Source organism: Strix uralensis, chromosome 5 (assembly GCF_047716275.1).
Source record: "Strix uralensis isolate ZFMK-TIS-50842 chromosome 5, bStrUra1, whole genome shotgun sequence".
In the NCBI taxonomy this organism is placed as follows: domain Eukaryota; kingdom Metazoa; phylum Chordata; class Aves; order Strigiformes; family Strigidae; genus Strix; species Strix uralensis.
Window position 1 is genome coordinate 89,760,024 of NC_133976.1, and position 23,036 is coordinate 89,783,059.

Below are 23,036 nucleotides of genomic sequence, written 5' to 3' on the forward strand. Positions count from 1 at the left end.
ACCAGCTTGCTTTTAATAAGGGTAGGCGTTTCTTGTAACTTTAATGACTGCCCTTCTGAGAACAGATTTTAAACCTAGAAGCTGTATTCATAAGAATCCAGTATTAACTAATCATTGATGCTGAGGCAGTCTTTGAGCTCAGTGCTCATATTTATTTGCTCTATCCTATTTTGTGTGCATTTCTGATTTTGAATTTTTTTTCAAGGCAAAGAATACAGAGCGGGTGCTATCGGAGTCAGAGCCAGATTCTCTACAGCAGAAAACTTCAGAAAATATTGCAGAATGCTATGAAGGTGTGACTGATTCTTTGTTAACAATAAGCTGCATTTTTCTGGTAGTCTCTTTGTTCAGTCTCTTTTTACCCTACTTTAATAGTTAAATAACCTAACCTTGCTATTAATGCAAGAATTTTGGGAGAGGAAGGACTTTTTAGAAGGGTTATGCTAGAATGTATGAGACTGCATGTTCCTTTAATAATGTTTAATAGAAATCTAAATTAAAATTTGATGCAAAAAACTTGGATGAATCTTTGGGTGCCTGCAGCTCTTTTAGTGACTAGTAAAGCTGTGATAGAAATAACACACTATGCTATATGTATCAAACAGTGCCCTGAGTACAGTGAGTTGTGATTTGGTATTTTAAGCACTTTTAAAGAGCCTTCTGATATTCTTACTCTTGTTACTCATTATGTTTTAGGACCAGAACATGGACCAAGTGTTGATTGCCTTAGCAGATCACCGAAAGCTGCGTTAGGTAATGAGTGTAAGCAGAATAATATAGTAGCCACTGTAGTGTACTTAAATACTCATTTGTACAGAGAATGTAGGACTGGGAAGAGATGTGGAATTCTTACTTTGATATCAGTGTGTGTGAGTTAGTTGAAACATCTGAATTTGTATTACAACTTCTTCTGTTAAACAGTGTACTACTACTAAGTAGTTAATTTTAGTCAGTGTTCTTCTGGTTTTATCTATCTTCTCTTAGCTGACCTGATGAATTTAAAGGCTGCAGGTATCACACCTAATAAAGGTGACTGTTAATGTTTTACACCTGTAGGTTGCTTTAAGTTCTGCATTTAAAGTGCACAGGTGGAATAGAGCATTGTGTTGTGACTAACGGCCTGTTATTTTTGTTAAGCAAACACATCTTGTACTAATAGGTCAGTCTTTCTATCTAGATGTAGTTTTTGCTCCCTTTTCAGAAAACTGAGCATAAAAATTCAGACTGGAAAAATCTTGTATTTGTAATACAATATTGTCAATGTCCAGAGTCTTAATATACTCTTCAGTGTTAAGTAAATTATACTATAAGTAAAAAAAAAGTTGAGGAATATAGAGTAGAACAAAATACATCAGTGATTGATCATTTTGAAGATCATCCTGCAGGAGCAGGTTTCTGAGAATAGAGAGTATCGATTCTCAGCAGCACAGGGGTAGTTAAGTGGTGGCAGAGTCTAACTCAGTACTTCAGGAAGGTCTGATCTTCATCACTGTGTTTATTTTCACTTGGTTGGGTTTGGTTTTGGGTTTTGGTGTGGGGTTTTTTGAGAGGTGGAGGCTAGGAAAAATAGTTAATCACATACACTTCCTGGTTTTCTCATTTGTATCTTTAACACACGTTCTCATAAAACAACTGCTTTTCTTGTTTGTTTTGGACATCACAATTTCTATCTTATGTGAAGAATCTCTGTTCTGCGTATGCCCGTTTCCATCTAAATTTCAGCTCAAAGCAGTTTTCCTGTACATACAAACGTTCAGTAGGATTTGTTGATTGAAAATTGGGGGATTTATCCTGGCTTGGGGTAGCTGGTGCCTTACAGAATGTGGTGAGTCCTGTTAGGGTCTTACTAAAAACATCAAAGTTAGGAGTTGTGTCAGACTTCGTGCAGAGCAGAATGTGGGTTCGTTTCTGTGTTTCAGGATTTAATACAAAGGATTAAGGCTGGAACTTTCAAACTTTATGTATAAAGCCAGACTCCAAGTACTGTACTTAGGCGATTGATCAAGGTGTTCAGTGTAGTGACAGAGTATGTGTTCACCTCTGGTAATGCTTCTGATTTTGTTTATGATGATACAGGTGTGTTTTATCTGTATCACTGGTGGGTTTAAACATAGCCAGTACCTTTCTATCCAGGAAACGATTCATCTTGGAAAGGGTACAGGGTGAGGTGGACCTCTAGTCTGATTCGGAATAGCAAGTCCTGCTTTCTTGTTCTGTTTACTAGCAGGTACCTACAACTGAAAACTGAGCAGTAATTTTCTTTCTATTGTGTACTTGCAAGAGATACGATATCCTCAGTCAGAGGCGGTTTGAGATAGTCACAGTGCTGTTCCCTGTAACTCAGTTTAGAGTCTCAGCCTCTTAGTGCAGAAACTGTAATATTTAAAGGCCTTAAAATAAATTCCAAAAGCTATTTTGAGGCTGATATTGTGGAAATTATTTTCTGCAGTTCTGGAATTAATAAAATTGTATGTAAAGTAACGTACATTTGATCCTTGCAGAGAACACCACCTTCATAAAAAAGAAGCCAAATCAAGCTAAGAAGGGGGTAAGTGTATATAAAAAAACGCGTATTTTAAACTGTGTTACAGATCTCTGGAAATAATGTAGATTACAATATGGAAATATATCATGTAAGTTAGCACTAAACAGTACTTGTATTGGTAACAATTTCTGAAACTAAAATGGAATTGAAAAGCATTTCTATGTCAAAACAGCCAATGGTCTGTTTGAAAATGGGTTATTGTTAAGATTAATTTGTGTAACAGGTTGCTGTTATTATGTAGTAGAGTGCTTCAGATCTGTGGGTGGTTTTCTGACCTCAGATAAATTCAAAGTCTGTTTACACGTATATAGTTTACTGAACTGTCCAGACTTCCACATGCTGCATATCTGAGTGTCATTTTCTCTCTGCTGTCTGGACCTGAACAGCAGGTGATATTTTTTCAAAAATGAGTAAAATAAAAATGTCAAAGCATACGTTGATGTCAAGATCTGTATCCCACTTCTTTTCACAACCATTGTCTGGGCAGCTTCACTAATGCCCTGTAACCTTGCCTCTCACTTGCTGATACTGGGTTGCAGGGCTTCTTTAGGCTTTCACCTGAGTTAGTTGGCACTGCAATATTTTTGTAGCAAATCCTGAAAACAGAGGGAATTCCAATAGCACTTTGGAGTGGCTAAATACACGTGTGGTATAATCTGCCAGTACAAGGTGAGTTTGAGACATTCAGATCTGTGTTTCTGGAGCAGTCCTCTCTCATAGCGCACAGCAGTATGGTGTTTGGTTGTATTTACAGGTAACTTGCAGCTACATTCAATTCTGGATAATTTCAAGATAGTTTACAGACTTGTTTCTGAATGGGGTCTTAGCACATTCTTAGGCATCTGGTCTTTGTAAAGAAGGCATGAGGAGAGTTGAGTATTTCAGAATGATGGTTCAAGGAACCTGAAAACTGCTTAAGACCGCTCAAGTTAACTCAGGTTTTCTAGGAAAAGCTAGGTTTTGAATGTATGGCTCTTAAGGGCCAGGAAAATAGCGCTAGTATTAGGCTATTAGGGTGACAGTATGTTACAGGGAGTCACTTCTTTTAAGTCTGGGCTATTGTATGGCAAAAGATTTTGAAGGTTTGTTGGAGTGGATTAATTTAGATTGAAGCCTATTATTTCTTGCTCCCACTAGAGGGCCCTAATATGCAAGAGGAATTTCTTATTCTAAGTGGTACATGCCAGGTACGTTCCCTTCCAGTCAGAAAAGTGTAACTGAGTTCACAGGTGCACATACAGTTTGTGGGCTGTGGTGTCAGAGACAAAAACTGTATGTATGTAAGCCAGAGCTTTTACATGAAGACTTTAAAGCATTAAAAGGTTAAGATGTATTGTGAAAATTAATATTGTTGCAGTGTTGCAGATTAAAAACATGGGAGACTAAGAACGGCAGTTTGAGTGCTGTGCCACTGTCTGAATCAGCATCATTGTATCTGTTCATCTTTGTAGTATGAAGTGTTTTTAAAATCTATCATAATCAGAATGAAAGAGTATGTATCCCTGTATTGAAGTAATATGAACTAGAAATAGAATTATTTTAAAAGAACGAATGCAAAACTGGAATCTCTCAGATGATGTATTTATCTAAAAAAGTTTACAATGCTTTGTCATGTGCAAAGGGTAATCATGCATACACATACAAACAAAACTTGCATATTGCTCTGCTACCATGAGTCAATAAATGCCTATGTACATGCTTATTAAAATGATGAATAAATCAATACTTAAGATAACACACTAGCACTGGCCAGTGAGAACTAATTCAAGAATCTTTGCCACTTCTAAATGTAAATCACGAATTAAGTGAATGAGCACCAAATGGTTCCATCGCAATGAGTTTTATTATGTTATTCCTATGCAACAGAATTGTTATTAAGGAACTAAAGTTGCACTATATAATATTTATTTGAACATGCCAAGCTCTGAACAATTGAAACTATAATGGTTTCATTACCCTGTGATGCTTGACCGCAAAGCTAACTAAATTTGTAAGTCAGTAGAAGCATGTAGAGGGTCAAAACATGAAAAAATACCTTCTCTGCGCCAAACTTGCATTGTTGTTTGCAAATGCTCCCAAAGAGAACATGGTGTTTGCTGTTGCTTTCAAAGTTGACTGTTAAGTCAGTTGAAGTGCTTGTGTCACTTACAATGTTGGGGCTTTTGTTTTTTGTTTTTCAATATATCAAGCTTGGTGCCAAAAAAGGTGGTTTGGGGGCACAAAAAGTGAGCAGCCAAAGCTTTACTGAGATTGAAAAACAAGCACAAGCTGTAGATAAAATGAAGGAACAAGAGGATCTTCATAGCAGTAAGAAAACTGAGAAGGAAGAGCCACTGTAAGTATGAATTATATGTACAATGGTGAGCCATGAAGCCTAATTTCATGTTAATGAAGTAATTGTCAACATTTTCAATACTACCAAAGATTAGCTCATGCAAATAAAACTTCAGTTCTTGCTTTAAAAACAAACTCAAATGTGGATGAGGTGGGCCAGACAGCAATTCCCCCATTGCCCTTTTTTTTGCCATGAAGTATATGTTTCTAGAGTTGATGGTTTACTGTAGCAATAGCCCAGTGCTCTTTTTAAAAATAACCTTAGTGTTATTGTTATTTAACACAGAAAATAAGGAGACATTCTACTGATACATATGAATAAAATGTGAAAGAAATCTAAAATATGTTAAATTTAAATTATTACCACAGAAGACTCTTGCCTCTTGAACTTTCTTTACCCCATGCTAATTACCTAGTTTATTTTGTTTTGGTGTAGTGATCTGAATACTTTAAAAAATAGTCTTTCTAAAAGCATAGGGAACATACAAATATTCAGCCTTATTTGTACTTACTGGGTAAGAGTTCCTATGCTGAAGGCAGGGGGTAGTTTAGGTATGACTAGAATTGCCTACTTAAGTTTCAGCTGTTTTATGCTGGAACTGCCTTTGTTTTCACCAAAACCCTTTGAATATTTTTGTCTGAGGCCTCAAATCAGTTAGTCCCACCTTAATTAATAAATATTCAGCCCTAAGGCTCAGAGGGTGCTCTTCCTGATTCCTTCCACTACATTTCTCTGCTACGTGTTTTGGTTTTTAATGTTTTGTTACTTGTCATCAAAATTTAAAGAGCTGGTTAGTGTACACTTCTACTGTTGCAAAGCTTAATGTCCTCTCAAGTGCTAAGATACATCATTTTTACAACCTATTGAGAAGTTTTCTGAATTATTACATAATTACAGGGTCACTTGGAGCTCATGGTACCAAGCTCTTTGGTCTGTAATCTCCTCCCTACTCTTTTTGCTCACTTTTATGTAGCCTCTGCAGAAATGGATGTTTTGTGTGCATCAGAAATATTAATCATGAGGGGATCATTCATTTTTCATGAAGTATTTTTACCACAAAGTCAGTGATTGCCAAAAAATGCCAGTAGAGTGACTCAGAGGAACGGACTACTAAGTATCAAGAAAAATGTGTGCTCATTATTATTTATTATTATTCTGTAGTGATATTATCTTTAATGATATAATTCAGTTTGGAAGAAAGTCCCAAGTAGTGATGCGGTTTTTGGTCAGAAATGTATAAATCTGTATAGATGCAAGGCAACCTTTAGTATAAGGTCGCTGCAACCTTTCTGCAGTGGCCAGAACCCTCTGAAAATGCCTGCAAACATGAGGGGTGCACGTACACTTCAGTTTATGGATCCTATCCCAGTAGAGGCAAGGTAACTGTTTCCCTTGAGATTAACTTTTTGGATTTTTAACTGTAGATGGCAGTATGTACCAAAATTAAAGAAGGGTGAATACTTTTAAAATTACATTTGCTTCCAAATAATCTGTGTGGCAGTTTTCATTTTAAAAGCTTGAGTAATGAGCTTTAGTAAATGAATTCAATGTGGCTTTGTTACACCGCGGGCATGGAAACGATGCTTTTGTAGTCTAGTGCTTAGAAGGAAAAAGAGTCCTGAGGCTTAAAACTTAAAATGTGATTTTATAATTGGTACAGTTTCTTTATTTCCTGCTGTGGACTGACAAGAGAGTCACTTTCAAAAAAGTTGATCAGTATCCCCATTTGTTTTAATCAACAGTAAACAAGATTTTTGATGTTCATGAAACAGATTTCATAGGGTGGGCTGCTAATCTTTCTACTTAAAGTGCTGGGTAGATTTTATCAATAGCAGTTTCAAGTTGAATTTTAGAGAACATTTTCAATTTTCTGTGTAACAGTTGATCCTAAACTGTAAGAATTGGTTTAAAATGTCCCCTCTGTGCTTTGAAGGTTTATTTTTCTGATTTCAAAAGTCATTCCACAGATGCATCCTGGTTCGTATCTGACTTTTATTGTTAAAAGCATCTGAACATAAGATGTAGTGATTTTTTAGTTCTGGCTCCAAGTCCTCTGAAAGCCCTGAAGGATACCTAATCATCTGAGATGGCACTCTCTCCTCCTTTTTGAGATGCCTCATCAGTGGAGGAGTGATGTCCCGTTCCTTATAGCAGGCTGGTACCCCGTCCCTTGTCTGTGAGAGAAGACAATCAGCTGCTGTGCCCTTTCCGTTCTGAGAGGTTCAGCCACACCAAAGCTCCTGCCTTGCCAGGGACGCACAAACCAGCGGGGTGGGAGCTTTGGTAGGGGCATCTGGTACTCCTGGTTAGAGTTAAGTCCGTATGCCTGGGACCAGAAGAAATCAAGCTGGGAAGAGCCTGTTTCAGTTATCAGATAGTTAAGAGACACACAGGAAGAAAATACTCCCTGGTCAGAAACTTGGGTTTTTTTAATTCCTGCTTCTGCACAAAATGGACAGAAAGTTACAAGGGTTTTCAGACTTAAGTACTTCCTTTCTACTTGCAGCAGGACGTCTACCAGCAGCACCCTAAATCTCACTTACCTTTCTTCTGGTAGTGTTCATTTGAACTTTATGCCAGCCAGAACTTATGAATTAAAATACTGCTGCATTGCTCATTAAACTTACTATTTGTATCCCTTTTAACCTAACAAATTAAATGTAAGCAGTGTTTCTACAATTCTGTAATCGAGATTAGAAACCTCTGTCTCTGCTACACCAGTGTAGTTAAGATCATTTTGGGGTACAGGAAGGTTCATGGCATCTCAGAAAGACAACTTACGATGTCTGAACTGTGAGGATGTTCCAGATGACAAAATGTGTTGCCAGCTGTGCAGAGAATGGTAAGTTTTGGATGCTTCAAAGTTTCCATAACACAGAATATATTCCATTTTGGGAGTACAAAGACTCTCTCCTCCCCTCTTTGGGCACAGGGGAGGGCAGCATCGGTGAAGGAGTGTGGTCTACCTCTAGCACTTGTCTCAAGAGCGTGTCTGTAGCAAGTGTTAAAACCACTGAGAGCATGAAGAGGGCGAAGGGAGGGAGACGTGGTAGAGCCACGCTGCGCATTAGGGGAGAGTGTTACTGGTGGTGTATCGTGAATGCCACAGTACTGTAGGTGTCACAGTTGGATAATTTCGACGGTTATTTGGTGTCACATAGAATTAGGACTGTGGAAAAAAGACTCTTTCAGTTTGACGCAACGATGATGCAAAACTGCATCCTGAACTTCAGCAGTAGCATGTTTCACATTTGTTTTGAAGAAGACTACCTGCTCATACACAGACCAGGGAGCTGTTTAGACAGTCATCTCTACTGGCTTTCTCCCATCCTTATAGCTGGAATTTAATCCAATTAATAATGAATATTTTCAGTAAGCACAGAACATACAAAATATAGTGCTATAACATATATTGTTAATTTTCCACCGGTGTTATTGGGTTGGGTGTTCAGTGTAGCATTTTATAGTTACATGTTAACTGTATGTTTTGTTCTAGTGTATCATCTTTACGGTTGGCCTACAGAGACCTTGATATTAACACAAAAGAAGAAAAGTTAAATCTGTCTGGTAAGAAGAAAACTGAATTGGAGAGACTTGGCATGGGATTTGGCAGCAACAGAAGGTTCGTGAAGTTCTGTAAACTGTATGCAGTTATCCTTCGTTTTACTTAGGAAATGAAAAAAATAGTGTGTTATGGAAACTTAAACAATATCATCAAAGAATCTAGTATTTTTCAAGGGGAAGGGGCAGGATTGCTTCTGATAGATTTAAGTTCTAACCTGCGAAAGGTGTTAACCTGAATTGTAGGATGTCAGTAGGGTGTTTGCCTCTGCTGGCTGACTGTGGGGAAGGCAGTCGGGATGCTTTCAGTGAGCAGTACCAACCTAAGTACAGTCTGTCTTTTACAAGAAAAGGTCACGTTGCTGTGTTTCCAGCTGCTGGAATGGTCTGTGTGTTCAGAAGTCCTTGTCACCATTCCAGAGAACTATAGTTGAGTTTTCCAGGGCTTTTTTTGTTTTAATTCCTCCTTTCTAAATGTTTGTATAGCTTGGGCTTTATCAGCAAGCTTCAGAAACTGGATTTGGGCTTTCACTTCTTTCATTTTTAGGGTGTGAGCTTTGTTATCTCTTTACATAGTTATTTTCTTCCTGTCCCCAGTGGCATTTCTCACTCAGTCACCTCAGATATGCAAACAATAGAGCAGGAAACACCTGCAATTGCAAAGCCGAAGAAAAAGTACACTGATGATGTAGAAGATTCATATTTCTCTTCTAGTTCAAGGTAATGTATAAGCTTTTAATTTTGAGTGGGAATAGAAGTATATGCAAATTACATGTTCAAATATACACAAGATATTTGGAACTTAAGATCAAAACACATGACAATTGGGCATGTCTGCACACGTAGCATATTCTCGGGGAACATCTGAATTGGAAAAGCTGTGAAATAGTTGACCTTACCTCGATGACAGATGTATTTATAAAGAAGATGAGTTACTTTTTCTGAGGAGAAGGTAGTCTAAAAGTCTAAACCATGTGTTTAGGGGTTTTGTCTTGTACAGGGGTCTAGTCTCTACTTGCACAGAGAGTTGCCATATAAGCTTTTATTTGCTCTATACCGAATCCAGTGAATTTTTTGTCAGAATGACTTGTGTTCATTCTTTCTTCTTGCAGTACTGTCTTCAACTTTCAATTTAATTTTAGACAAGTATCAATGTCTGATACTAGATAGACTACAGTTGCCTCACGGACACATGCTGAATGCAAAAAATGAAATCTTTTTGAGGTATTGTGCCTTGGATGTATTGTGTAGGTCTCTGCAGTCTTATTTGACTTTTATGTATCTGAACATAAAATGTAAGTAAAAACCAGTTGATGAATTTTTGATCACAGTATGAATGCAATGCAAATTATAAAATACTGCTCTTGGGAGAGAGAAGAAAAATAATTAGTCCTGCAGGCACTAATTGCAATGAAACAGCTGTTTCTGGACTAATAGATAGAAACAGGTGTTGCTTTTATAAACTGCCTTTGGTGCCACAGAAACATGAAAAATTGTACCTAATTACTTGTAGACAGGCAAATAAAATCACAAAGGCTTTTGTGTCATTACTTTGTGGTATAATCACTAGTGGCAGAAATGCAAATGTGGTACCAAGTAAGCTGGCAGCAGTCTTGTAAAATAAAACATACCATTTCAGTGCTTCCCTATTTGTTCCCTGAAAAGAACTGTTACTGCTCTCAAATTATTCATAAGCCTACTAGCAGGCAAAGGATAAATTATGGAAGAGGCTTTTTAATGTGTTTTGGTTCAATAATTAGAAGATAAATTGTAACCTAGCAGTTCCCGGCTCTTGTTATTCTGGTTATAGGAATAGTAGAATCTAATTGGAGTTGGTATACAAATTCATTCTCTTTGAAGAAAGTACAGAGTCAGATTGTTGGATTTGGTAAGGTTTGTAAGGTGGTTATTAGCCTTTGTTCCAGGCTGTGACTTTGAAATAGAGGTAATTTTAATATCATCTTGGTATGTGCCCAAAAGCAAAATAATCATGCTGGATATTAGAGTGCTGATAAGTATCTGTAAATTAAGCAAGCTAAATGTCTCAAGGTTTAGATAATTGAAGCCTCCCAAAATACTTGGATTTTTATTTTTATTTTCGCTACAATTAATAAAATCTTTATTAACATAACAATGCAAAATTCTGGTTTCTATTAAATGCAGTTTTTCCTTCTCACTCTGTCCCCCTGCCCCAAATTCTGAAGAAGTATTTTGCAAAGTAGGAAAGTCTGAGGGGGAAGGATGGAGGAAGTAAGTCATTTTATTCAAATCAGCTCTTGTAGCCCCTGCGCCATCCCATGGTTTTGACAGCCATGGTGAGATTGTGTAGCTTCATATATATGTATATAAACACCTTGTTTGTTGTTACACATTTGTATGGAGCTCACAGAGATTGCTGTGGCTTCTTTCTGTCTGTCAGGAGAGAAGGGGAGAGACTTCTGCTTTTTGTAGAAGTTCATTCCAGATCTGTCTCTGCTCATTTTAATGTGCGGTGGTGTGACATTGCTGCTGAAGGTGTCACCTTTCTCAGAAAAGGCAAAAACAAGTGTCCTGACTATTCATAACACAAACATGGAGAATGTTGTTTTTTAAAGAGTGCTTTTCCCGTAATACAGATGCAGACTTTAATATTCCATGCTTGTTCTGCTGAATGATTCCGTTCTGCTAGCCTCCAGTTGTTTTGATCATCTTACTCCCTATCCTTACATCTTGTCATATCCAAACTTCAAGAAAGTTTCTTTAACCACAAGGGGAAATTCTTAATCTTTGGCATTTTAATAGTGGTTTTTTTCAAGTATTTTCCATAAATGTTTAGATAAGTGTAGATAATCAAAGGGGGAAAAGTCAGGATAACATACCACCAGAATTGACAAATATGCTTTATTTTCTTTCCTTTTCTTTCTGTTTGTGTTTTCCCTGCAGTTTTGATAAGCAAGAGAAGACTGTCTTCTTAAATTAAGGCTCACTTTTAAGAAATGTGTTCTTTAGCATTGTTTTGATAAAACATGTTATAAAACTCAGAGCTACTTAATATTTGTATTAAATTTAAAAAACCACAGAACCAGAGACAAGAGCTTTCCTTACTGTTCAGAACTATGTTTATTGATGCCTCAGCAGGTGGGAGCAGATTCTCTGCTTGTGTGTTCACAGATTGACTCGTATGGGGCTGTGAGATCAGCCACCAACAGCCCCTTAGCTAGAAAGCTTCACCCCCGTGGGACCATGGCATGGTGGGGTGCCATGGGTTAGCTGGGTGCTCTTGGATCTCTGGAGCGTTCAAAGTGCCTTGAAAGTTGTGGTGGCTTTTTTCAAAGCTGGTGTCTTAGCACGGAGCGTCAAGAGCACCAGCCCTTTAGAGCAGACCACCCCGTAGGGTTGTCACCGTGCCGTGCTTGCAGGGTCCATCCTGAAGTTTTTTTAGGGTCATTCTTAAACCAGCCAGGTACCCTGAGAGTGTTCTTCCCAGTGCTTTCCCTGACGCCAAAGAAGATGTAATACTTTGAAGTCGTGAGAACTCTGCTCGTTTTGGTGGGACCATGTCTTTCAGGCTGTCCACTGCATATTCATGACCATATTCAGCCTAAAGAAAGGCCGAACTTTTCGGTCAGTTGGATACATGTGTGTAAAACCAAAAATCCCTTGGATTCAACTGTAGAAAGCTTCTAACCAATATTATGAAATCCAGATTCACTACCATTGTGCTGAAAACTTACGTGCTAATGAACACTTATTATAGCAATATTTATCTAACAATATAAAGTTCCCACTTTTCTTTTTCTCCTTTTAGGTACTATGATTCTTCAGATTTGAGGAGCAGCACTTTCTCTAAATGGGATGACAATTCAGATTCTTTTTGGAAGAAAGAAAATAATAGTAGAGATGTCGATATAATGTTAACTTCAAAAAGTACAGGATTTTCAGACAGGTATACCAAGAAAACCTAGGTGTACTATGATTTGAGTCCTGGTCATAATAGTGGGATTTTTTTTCAAGCAACTTCCTGGCTGAATTTCTTTTGTAAGCTGAACTTCCTAGTTACATTTTAAGCACTTCTCTGTTTTGCTAAGTGCTGTACAGTATGTGTACATGTACTGGAGGTGATTTCCAACGTGTTCCAGCAAAAAAAGTAGTAGACAAAAGATGTGGAGAGAAACTCAAATATTTGCACTGTTCTGAGAGCATAGTTGCTTTACTTGCTTTGTTTATTGCCTAATGAACCAAAGAGAACCCAGTGACCAAAGGAACAAAGCTGTAGGGTATTCAGCTTTTAGGATCAAGGTGTTGAAGATACTTGCAAACAACCGGTCTAGTTGTGATGATAAAAAAAATGTATTTCTTCTTTAACAACTGTTTTTATCTTTGTAATCAAGTGGAAAATGTAAGAATGTGGGGTGTTGTGTGCTCAATTGATGTTTTCAACTTCTGTTCTTACTTAAAACTGTGTTTTTCATTTACCTGTAAAATGCAGTTTGTGCACTTAAGTACAACTGTCTTTTTTTTTAACACAAGCACGTTCTGTCATTTCCTAAAGAGTGGACCAGTGATGCATATTACACAAGATAGGGATTCATGTCTGCAATGCTATTACTTCCTTATTTCAGTACTTTTTTTTTTTAAGTAAAAAAAGGCAAGTGTTGAATATATATGTTTGAAGTGGAAGGCATTCGAAGAACATTGAACCTTCTTGTGCTGTTACGTTTAAATCTGAATTTCACTAACATTGTGTTTTGGGTTTTTTGAGGTTTTGTAGAAGTAGTCTGTCCTTGTTCACATAATTTAGCTTGCTTTTTAAATGAGCTCTGAAAATAGACATACAAGATTAATGAATTTGAAACACTATATGCTCAGCATCTTGTAAACCCGTCACTGAAATTTTATTTGCTGCTCCTATCAACTTAGTTATCTGAATTTCTTTATGCTGGGTTGATACTGATTTAATTTTTATTTTAAAAAATCACTATTATACTTTTAGGCTTCAGAAAGCAAAGGTGATAGTGCTTCTTGTTTGATTTATTGCATTCTGCCATGATGTAAATAAGTTATGCTCACTAATGCATTTTATTTTTCTTTTAGGCCTGCATCTCGTCGTAAGCCTGACTATGAACCATCTTTAAACACAGATGAGGCACAAAAGAAATTTGGCAATGTAAAAGCGATTTCATCAGACATGTATTTTGGAAGGCAAGATCATGCTGATGTAAGTAGAAAGTAGTGATAAATATTTTTGAATGTTAAAATATTCTTTGACTATGAACATGATGTTCTTATGTAAAGAGAAGCCAGTAAATAGTTAAAATGGGTAGAATTGGTAAGCTTATAGAATTATGTCCACTTGGATATCTGTTTGATAGAAATGTACAAGTTTCTGATAACTCTGTTAGTTTACTATTTCATTTTAAGGAGTTGCAGCTGCAAGTAGGACCTTGCATCCGCCATCACTCTCCGCTGGTAGAAGTGGTAGACTATGATTCAGCAGTCTTTATTTTTGAAAGAATCAGCCTGATGCTGAGTGAAGGCATATTTCATAAGTTCTAAATACCCAAACTGGTGCCAACAACCCATTGTTAAAACAGCTGTCCTCTCTGTATTTGTTACATGGAAACATTATTGTAAGGCTAACTAAGCAGATAAATCATTTAACAAATGACATAATTGAATCAGCCTAGGAATAAAAACCCGATTAATATTATTTTGGAGGTGAGGGATCATTTTAAAAAATCTATTTTTAATGAAAAATTAACAATGTAAAGAGTAATGTAAAAGAAATATAATCAATGTATTACCATTCCCAGGGAACTCAGAAGAAGTTGAATTGAAGACATCACGTGATTGGAAGGGTTATCGATGCTAACTGCAGTGCTTTTTCCTTACCCTACCCAACCACTCCATTACACATTTTGTAGTTGTTTTAATGGTTGCATAGTTTTTCAGCAATTTTAGGGTAGCTAACAGTGAGTAGGCCTCTTGGTGTTGCAATGATAAATGTCACTCTTTGATCAACTCAGAAATGAGTTGAGATGATGACAGACTAATGTAAGTCATGTGAAGACTACGAAATGGGAACAGCTTTCAGAGCAGCCAACTTCAGCTGGATTTGTATGTTCTAAAACTGTATCTATAATCTCACAAGTTATCTGACCTGACCTTGAAAGGTGACAGCATACTGTTACAATACTTTTTTCTTCTCAAATCTTTTCTAGTATGAAGCAAGGGCTCGACTAGAAAGGCTTTCTGGAAGCTCATCTATAAGTTCAGCTGACTTGTTTGAAGATCAGAAAAAACAAGCAACAGGTACATATTGAACAGAGTGAGAATCTGTATCATGGGGTGAACACGTTCCCGTACTCTGATTCTAGTTACGCTATCAGCTGGCTGTTGCTGTATTCTGCAAGAAGTGTGCAAGTGCAGTATGCATTAGTATTGCTAATAAACAGGTGTAGTCATTATTTAAAAAAAAATAATTTCATTATTCAAAAAAACCCAATTTCTTAAATTTCACGCTCTGTATTTTCAGTTCAGTAAGTTCTATATTTTATACTGTTTTTTTACGTGACTTGTTGCAAATAATAGACTAACTATATTGCAAATAATTTTTAGCAAAGGAAAACTGTAATATTTTGTTATAAAAACAAATGAGGTAACACCTAAATTGACTATCGGTTCGGGGCTTTTTTTATAAATTACCATAAGTAACTTAACCTGTTTATATATGTGAAAATAGCGTCACAATAGTATTGAATCTAAGAAGAATTTTTCATAAAATGTTAGTGGCCTTGAAATTCCCATGTAGTCTGTTGCATGGCATATCCATTCTTCAGGATATCTGCTTCTAACATCGGTCTTGCCAAATTACTAAGGAAATTTTCAATTGGTTTGTCCGTTTAAAAGATTTGTTGGAACCCCTTACGTTGGAGAGTATAGTTCATCAAATTAGCCAGGAAGAAGTATTAGATTAGATTGACTGAAGAGCAGCCTCTTAGGCTATTGAAAATACCTCATGTTTTCTTTCCAACACCCTTTTTGGGTAGTGCAATACTGTGAAATAGAAAAAGTAGGAAATACTGGAACATTTTCTTGACTTGATCAGTTAGGTTTCATTCCTTGTGAAGAAATGGAAAAAATATAATTATCGAAGAACTTGAAATCTGTGAGTAATTATATAAATAGACTGGAAAAGCAAACAGTATGCAGCATCTGATTTTACTTTGGAAAAGTTGGAGGGAAAAACCATACATGTGACTGTTCAGCTTTGATCCCCTGAAAGCAAGTTTTGAATACATGGGCTAGTAGAGAAATAACTCCTGTTACCAGTTACTTAAACTGGATTTTAGTCAATTGAAATGTAAAAAAATAAATAAAATTAAGGAAGGGAGGAGACATAAAGCAGAAATTACAGTAACTTACTTTAGCCACTTGAAAGTGTATTTGCAACATGGTGACATACTTGTGCTTAAAAAAGATGTGGGGAACATAAGCCAAGAAGTGGTGTTTCTTTCTGAATTTCTAAACTATGTTTTCAATAATACATGGGATTGTGATAGCATATTATTTTATCTCTCGTTGACTAGAACTTTCTTCATCCTTTTAATTTTCTTGGCATATAAATTATTTTATATGGAATTAACTATTTTTTCCTTTAATTTGTGTGGGGTTTTTACACAGTAATGGATAAGAGAATGAACTAGGAAAAGATAAATATAAGTTAAAGATGGAACACATTGTGTGATGTGAGAGATATATATAGTCTATGTGTGTGTATATATATATGAATGTGCCTTTCTATGTACACATATATATATGTGATAAAATTCTCACCGTATTCTGAATAAGCTACTTACAGGCAATTATATAATGTTTACTGTGTGTACGAGAATTGTGCACACGCGATTATTCATCACTGACCACTTGGAAAGGTTCTTGGGGCTTGTGGGGAAATGCAGAGATTTGTAATAATGGAATGAAAAATACCTGCCTGCAACTCGAGGTTAGTTACTCTCTGTGACTGGCGTGTAACCCAACAGTAAATTTAAAGTTATATTACAAAGACTAAACTTCTGCTAAATTCTGTGGGTTGTTAACTGCTCTAAAATAATAGTGAGGAAAAAATACACCAGGAATTATTAGTATGTAGATTATAAATTCATACTATATTCAGTCTACACAGTCTTCCTTTCCTGCATGTCTTTCTCCTACACCCCCCACCCCAAAGACTGTCTTTTGACAGTGGCCCTTCTTGGAGAAATTTTACTGCACTGATAGCTTGTCTGGTGTTGGATTAATGCCAAGGCCATCATTAGTTCCATAAAATAAAGGTAATCAGGAGACTGGAGGCTGGCAACAAAAACACTGCTGTAATTCTGGGGTCCTTGCCAGAATAAAGTGTCCTTTGAATCTAAAGTTGTTTTTATGAGCACTGCTGAGATTTTAGGGTAGAACAGTTTTGGGATGCTTGCTTTTGTACAGAATGCTGTAGGAGCTATTTACCAAAAAGAGGGGGCTGCGAGGAAACGCTTTTACTTTGCGTTATTTCAGACCTGTTGCTTAGGAAGGATGGCATGTCAGGTGGGTGACTCGTGATTTCCCTCAAAATCAGCATCTGCAAGAAAAGGAGTTGCTTTCCTGCCTCATTTACAAGAAGTTTTTCAGACAACCATGCATAACCAGAAAAACACGAGAAAATTCATGTGGCTGAGAAGTGGTTAGAGCTTTTATCAGGTTATATTATATATTACATTTTTATATATATAATATTATATATTAATATATAACTTTTCTCAGGTATATTGTACTTCAGGGGGGAAAAAAGGCTGCTTTTAATATAAAACTCTGTTTTCTTCTTGTGTGTGTGTGTTCTCCTTCTAGGGAGCTACAATATTACAAATGTCTTGCCTTCAGCTCCTGATATAGCTCAGTTTAAACAAGGAGTGAAATCTGTGGCTGGAAAACTTTCTGTACTTGCTAATGGAGTCATGACATCTATACAGGTTAGTAAAAATATTCCAATATATTAACCATCAGTTAAAGTATTTTTGTAGGGGTTTAGTATCATGGATCATGCCATCTTTAGGGAGAAGAGAATGAATTTGGTTTTGAGCTTTGTAGACCTCTCATGGCAGATCTTTATCTTTTTAAAAATAAATCTGTAGCTGATAGCTCACTTTCCTTAGAATATCTTTTTTGCCTTTTTCCTTATGTAGTTTATTTCCTTACTTACAATTGAAACAAAAATTCCATCATGGAAATTATTTGCTGTCACTTTATTTTCAAAGAAATAATAGTTCATAAGTCAGGATAGGATAATTTAGTTGGAAGAGACCTACAGTGGTCATCCAGCCCAGCTCTTGTATTGACTTGACAGTAATACCCTTAATCCATGTTTATGCACAAAATTAGGAAATCCAGGCCTCAATAGCATAAAGTATGCTTCGTGCTCCACTTAGTTCACATTTCCTGTATGAGGTCAGTGGGAGCTTTCAGGTCTTTGAAAATCAGGCTAATTATTCTGGAGCTGAACCGTAAGTTCCAGTTCCTGGAAGCGCCGGTCAATTTTCTTTAGGTCTTTAAGAATTAAAACTAATTATTTTACAAATGTAAGTAAAACTAATCTTTTTCAATGGGAAACATACTCAAGTCTGTCTGGTTCTTTTGCTTTTCTAGGATCGATATGGTTCGTAACATCTTTTGTATCGACATCCTACACTAAAGAAGGATTTGTCTTCAGATCTACAAGTAATCACACTGCTGTTTCAAATGAAGGTTGCCTTAAGACTGATGTTTTCACTTGTTCCAGCATATTAGTTTCCTTGGGGAGCTTTCTGGCTCAGCCTTTTCTTACTGCTATTTCATCTTTACACAGCAGAAATCTTGTAGCTACTTGTTACATTGCACATGCTCCTTTTTTTTTCCTTTTTTCTCCTTTACAGTCTTGTATTTCTTAGTGACCTTAATGTTAGATGTTAGAAACTTTATTTTATTACTGTTTGGGGCTGTGAGGCAGGAAAGAGAAAGAGGGATGAGCACATACATTGGAAATGAGGCTTCCTAATGGCAGCCTCAGTGCAGCTGCATCCTTACTTGCCAGATGAAACTTGTCTTCTGACCTCCTGATCTTATGAGCTGTGGAGAAGAAAATGTAAATTAAGCATATGCTGAGGTGGTATTTAGTGGACTGTAGCAAAATATAGAATTAAGTTAAACCTGCGCTTACCAGGAAGTAGAAGCTCTTGCAGTCATAAATTGATGCACATTAAAATGATGGGGAATTAGTGTTTTAAAACAATATTCCTGCTAGAAAATTGTATGCTTAGATGTGAGGTATGGAGAAGGCAAGACACATGGTATACTGAATAGTGGATTTCATCTTGTCATGGGAACAACCTATTTATTCCCAGTTTTCAACATTACAAAAAATTGCAATATAGAATCCTTAAGTGCTTTTTAAAAATCTGTATTGTGTACAAATTGAAAAAAAAAAAGGCCTAATAGAGTAGTTAATTAAACACTTGTTAAAAATGTTTAGAACAATCTTAGTTTTTTGATAAATTATGAAATATTGAATGAGGAAGTAGCGGGGCTGTGTTTTAGACAGTCTAGAATTTATTGCTGATGACATCCTGTATAAAAATGATTATGACCTTAAAGAAAAAACCTCACAACCAAGAACGAGCTCAAGCTAATTCCATTCTGTAACTTTATTTCTCAATTCAAATTTGTAAACTGCTGATATCTAATAAAAACAATTGATATAAACTCATTTTAATTAAATTTCTTTGTGCAGACAGCAGCCTTCAGCTTTCTAAATACTGCCATCTGTATTCTGTCTGTACAGTGGTAAAATTAGCCTTTAATTTCAATTAGTGAAACTAGCTTACTTATTAAATTGCTATAGTGATTTAGAAATCAAAAACCAAGGCTGGGGTAGAAAGTAAGCTACTGTATTGAAATACTGCGTTGGAATACGGTTAACTGTATACCTGAATTTGTTTTTTAATTTCTAGTTGCCTCTTACATCCAACTTGCAGTTCTGGTAACTTTCTCTTGTGGCTCTTGCGTTTAGATTTATTAATCCCAAAATGAACTTATTTTTTTAAGAGCAGTACGTGATCATAGAATCATAGAATGATTTGGGTTAAAGCCCATCCAGTGCCACCCCCTGCCCCGGGCAGGGACACCTTCCACTAGCCCAGGTTGCCCAAAGCCCCTTCCAACCTGGCCTTGAACCCTTCCAGGGAGGGGGTGTCCCGATCCAATGTCGGGGGAGGTTTCGATACGATCCCAAGAGCAAGATTAAGACACAAATGAGGTCAAATGCTGTATACCCCAAACAGGTTTTTTATTATTAAAGAAGTGAAGAGGGGTAGCGATAGGACAGAATGGAAGGAAAAGGCAGAAATAAAGCAAGGATGGGGGATAGGGCTGCAAGAATAGTCACCACCATGGATCCAGCGACGTCCCGTTGGTCCTCAGTCTTCAGTTCTTCGGCGGTGGGTGCACACGAATCAGGCTTCAATGGTAGATGCACACAGAGAAAATTTTCTGCTGTCTTTTTAATTCATCGTATCGGCTGATTAACATATCTGCTCGCCTTTAGGTTTTTTTTTCTCTGGTCCAACAGGTTTTGTTGCATCTGGCTTCAGGGCAGGAACCTTTGCCTCTTGTCAGTTCATTAGCCATGCAGGCATGGGGTCTGGCCTACACAATAGGGCCACAAACGGCTACAGGATGGGGCCAGCTCAGCACACCTCTGCCCCTTTGAGGCTTATCTACGGAGTCTGACAATGCAACTGCAAAGAAGTGGGGGGTGCATCCTTCAATACACTCCCTCTTCTCTTGGCGACATCCCCCAGACCAATTCACAGGCCACAGCAGCTTCTCTTGGAGGTTTGCACAGACACAAGCAAGCTTTGAGACAGTCATAGGACATTTCAGTCTCTCACAGGGGGCAGCCACAGCTTCTCTGGGCAACCTGTGCCAGGGCCTCACCACCCTCACAGGAACAATTTCTGCCTTAGATCTCATCTAAATCTGCCCTCTGTCAGTTTAAACCCGTTACCCCTCACCCTATCCCTATCCCCTCCTCGCCCAGCCTGGATTTGTGTTGGGGATTGCCCCGACCCATGGGCAGGACCTTGCCCTTGGCCTTGTTGAACTCCATGAGGTTGGCCCATCCCCCCTCTCCAGCCTGCCCAGGTCCCTCCGGATGGATCCTTCCCTCAGCGTGTCCCCGCACCACAGCTCGGTGTCGGTGGGAACTTGCTGAGGGTGCCTCAATCCCGCTGTCCCTGACAAAGATGTTAAACTGGTCCTGACCCCTGAGGACGCCGCTCGTCACCGCTCTGCACTGGGACATGGAGCTGTTGACGGTGACTCTTTGAGTGTGACCATGCAGCCAATTCCTGATCCACCGAGTGCTCCGTCCGTCAGATCCACGACTCTGATTTAGAGACAAGGGTGTCGTGTGGGACAGTGTCAGACCTTTGCACAAGTCCAGGTAGATGAGGTCAGTGGCTCTTCCCTTACCCACCAGCACTGTAACCCCATCGTAGAAGGCCACCAAATCTGTCAGGCAGGATTTGCCCTTAGTGAAGCCATGTTGGCTGTCACCAGTCACCACCTTATTTTCCACATGCCCCAGCAGAGTTTCCAGGAGGATCCACTCCATGATCTTGCCAGGCACAGAGGTGAGACTGACTGGCCTGTAGTTCCCTGGGTCATCTTTTTTTCCCTTTTCAAAAATGGGGGTTATGTTTCCCCGTTTCCAGTCAGTGGGAGCTTCCCCACACTGCCACGACTTCTCAAAGACGATGGAAAGTGGCTGAGCCCCTTCATCCGCGAGTTCCCTCAGGACCTGTGGACACATCTCACTAGGTCCTGTGGACTTGTGCACCTTCAGGTTCCTGAGATGGTCTCGAATATGATCTCTTACAGTGGGCATTTGTTCTGATAAGCATTTGTTCTGCTTAACTGTGGAGCTTTACAATAAAAAAATTGCTTTGTTTTCTCCTTTCCCACCCTGTAGATATGATTTTGTTAATATAACAAGCAAATGTACTGGTCAGGGCTTACTTCGGTTTTCTCTAATTACAGGTTATGATTCTTGGTTTTCAAACTTCTCAATTAAGTGTACACAGAGTAGAAAATTTACTAGAAGATTTTCAAGAGCTGCGATATTCCAACAGCATCCAGTGACTTGCAGAAGAGCTGCTCCTGCAATAACTGGGCTGCATATTTAGGCATTTGTGTATGGATGCAGTTGTGTAAATGAAGGCAGTGAAGTACAACAAAATGCAGTTCTGTCCCCTCCGATGTAACAATGTACGTGAGATCACCCACACTGAAATAATTGTGTGCGTCATTGCAGTACAGCAAACCACTCATGGAAAAAGACAAAAAATTGATATTTTCAGTACAAAATAAGAAGAAATTCTAGAAGGAAACAACTATGGGATTATTTTAAATGCCATAAACCGTGCAACTCTCTTAAGGGTGAAGCTGGAGACCACATAAAATGATGTGTGCTTGATTTGGTTTTGAGGGGCTTCTACACAAATTAGCTTTTTTGCATATCCATGCATATGAGACTGCATTGTCTTTGATCAGTAATGGTCAAACCGGTGTCCTTCAGACCTGGAGGTTGCTGAGGGTGGAACAAAGCAGAAAAATTGCAGCCATCCTTTGTTCTGCTGCTCACAACTTCAAAGACAAACAGAAGCATTGCCTTTGTCTTCTTCCAAGATCAGCTGCAACTGTCAGAATATGTTACTTCTAATTTTAGTGCTTTCAATTTAAGTTTGCTCTTGGTGTCTGGTATTTAAAACCTTCAAAGGGAGCCTAGCCGTGTAGTCTCCCACAAAAAGCAGTATGATCTCATAGTTCTTTTTCAACTTCGATTTCTGTAAGACTTTTGCTTCCCTTGACATGGTAAGCAACGTTGCTTTCTTCCCAAGAAGATGTGAAAACAGGGAAGCATGGCCCTGCTGAAGCAGCCCAGAGAGCCTTGTGGTGCTTGGAAGGTAAGTAGAGGGTTGTGTCCGTCCTGTTTTCAAACTACGCAAGAACAGTTTGTTTTCTGGTTTGCAAGCCTCTAAGGGTGCACCACCTTCAACAACCTTCCTGTTTTTAGAGAGAAAAGAAGGAAAGGAGCGATAGAGGACTTGGAACTTCTGTCCACCTTCTGCTTAGCTTGCAGCTTTGTACCGAAGCTCTGCAACACTTACATCTTCCTTTGTAGCTTTGGATTTTGTGTGGTTAGTCTGGCCTTTCTGTTCTCTTCTGTCATCTCTAAGAGCAGGTTTTGATCTTCAAGGCAGCTATTTCTGTGTCTTAGCTAGTGAGAGTTCAAGTTGGTTGCCTACTTAAAGACATCTGTTGCCATTAGAAAACTCTTAGCCTCCCTTGCCAGATCGCTGGCTGAGACACCCAAAGGTGTGGGTCTGCTGTAGTGCTGCGGCCTCAAGGGCATCTAAAGTGGGCACTTGGGTTGGGCCCCTTGTGGGTGCTGTCCGTTGAGCGATACAGGTATCTGCTCCCCACCATTTATACTGATGCTCCATGTGTTTACAGCAAGGACTCCCACATTTTGTCTTAAATGGGAGG

At 38.2% G+C, this 23,036-nt stretch overlaps 1 protein-coding gene across 1 annotated transcript in view; it reads left to right on the forward strand.

Annotated features, from left to right (window-relative positions):
• ARFGAP3 (ARF GTPase activating protein 3) overlaps positions 1-19,194 on the forward strand; it is a 31,692-nt gene extending 12,498 nt beyond the window's left edge. Inside the window, exons 6-16 of the mRNA XM_074872186.1 lie at positions 206-293; positions 697-753; positions 2,502-2,548; positions 4,735-4,880; positions 8,377-8,502; positions 9,039-9,161; positions 12,229-12,366; positions 13,515-13,638; positions 14,642-14,732; positions 17,304-17,425; positions 18,099-19,194. Coding sequence (XP_074728287.1) covers positions 206-293; positions 697-753; positions 2,502-2,548; positions 4,735-4,880; positions 8,377-8,502; positions 9,039-9,161; positions 12,229-12,366; positions 13,515-13,638; positions 14,642-14,732; positions 17,304-17,425; positions 18,099-18,116 — 1,080 coding nt within the window. The 3' untranslated portion in view covers positions 18,117-19,194. The remainder of the gene's footprint in view (positions 1-205; positions 294-696; positions 754-2,501; positions 2,549-4,734; positions 4,881-8,376; positions 8,503-9,038; positions 9,162-12,228; positions 12,367-13,514; positions 13,639-14,641; positions 14,733-17,303; positions 17,426-18,098) is intronic.
• Positions 19,195-23,036: the final 3,842 nt, after the last annotated feature.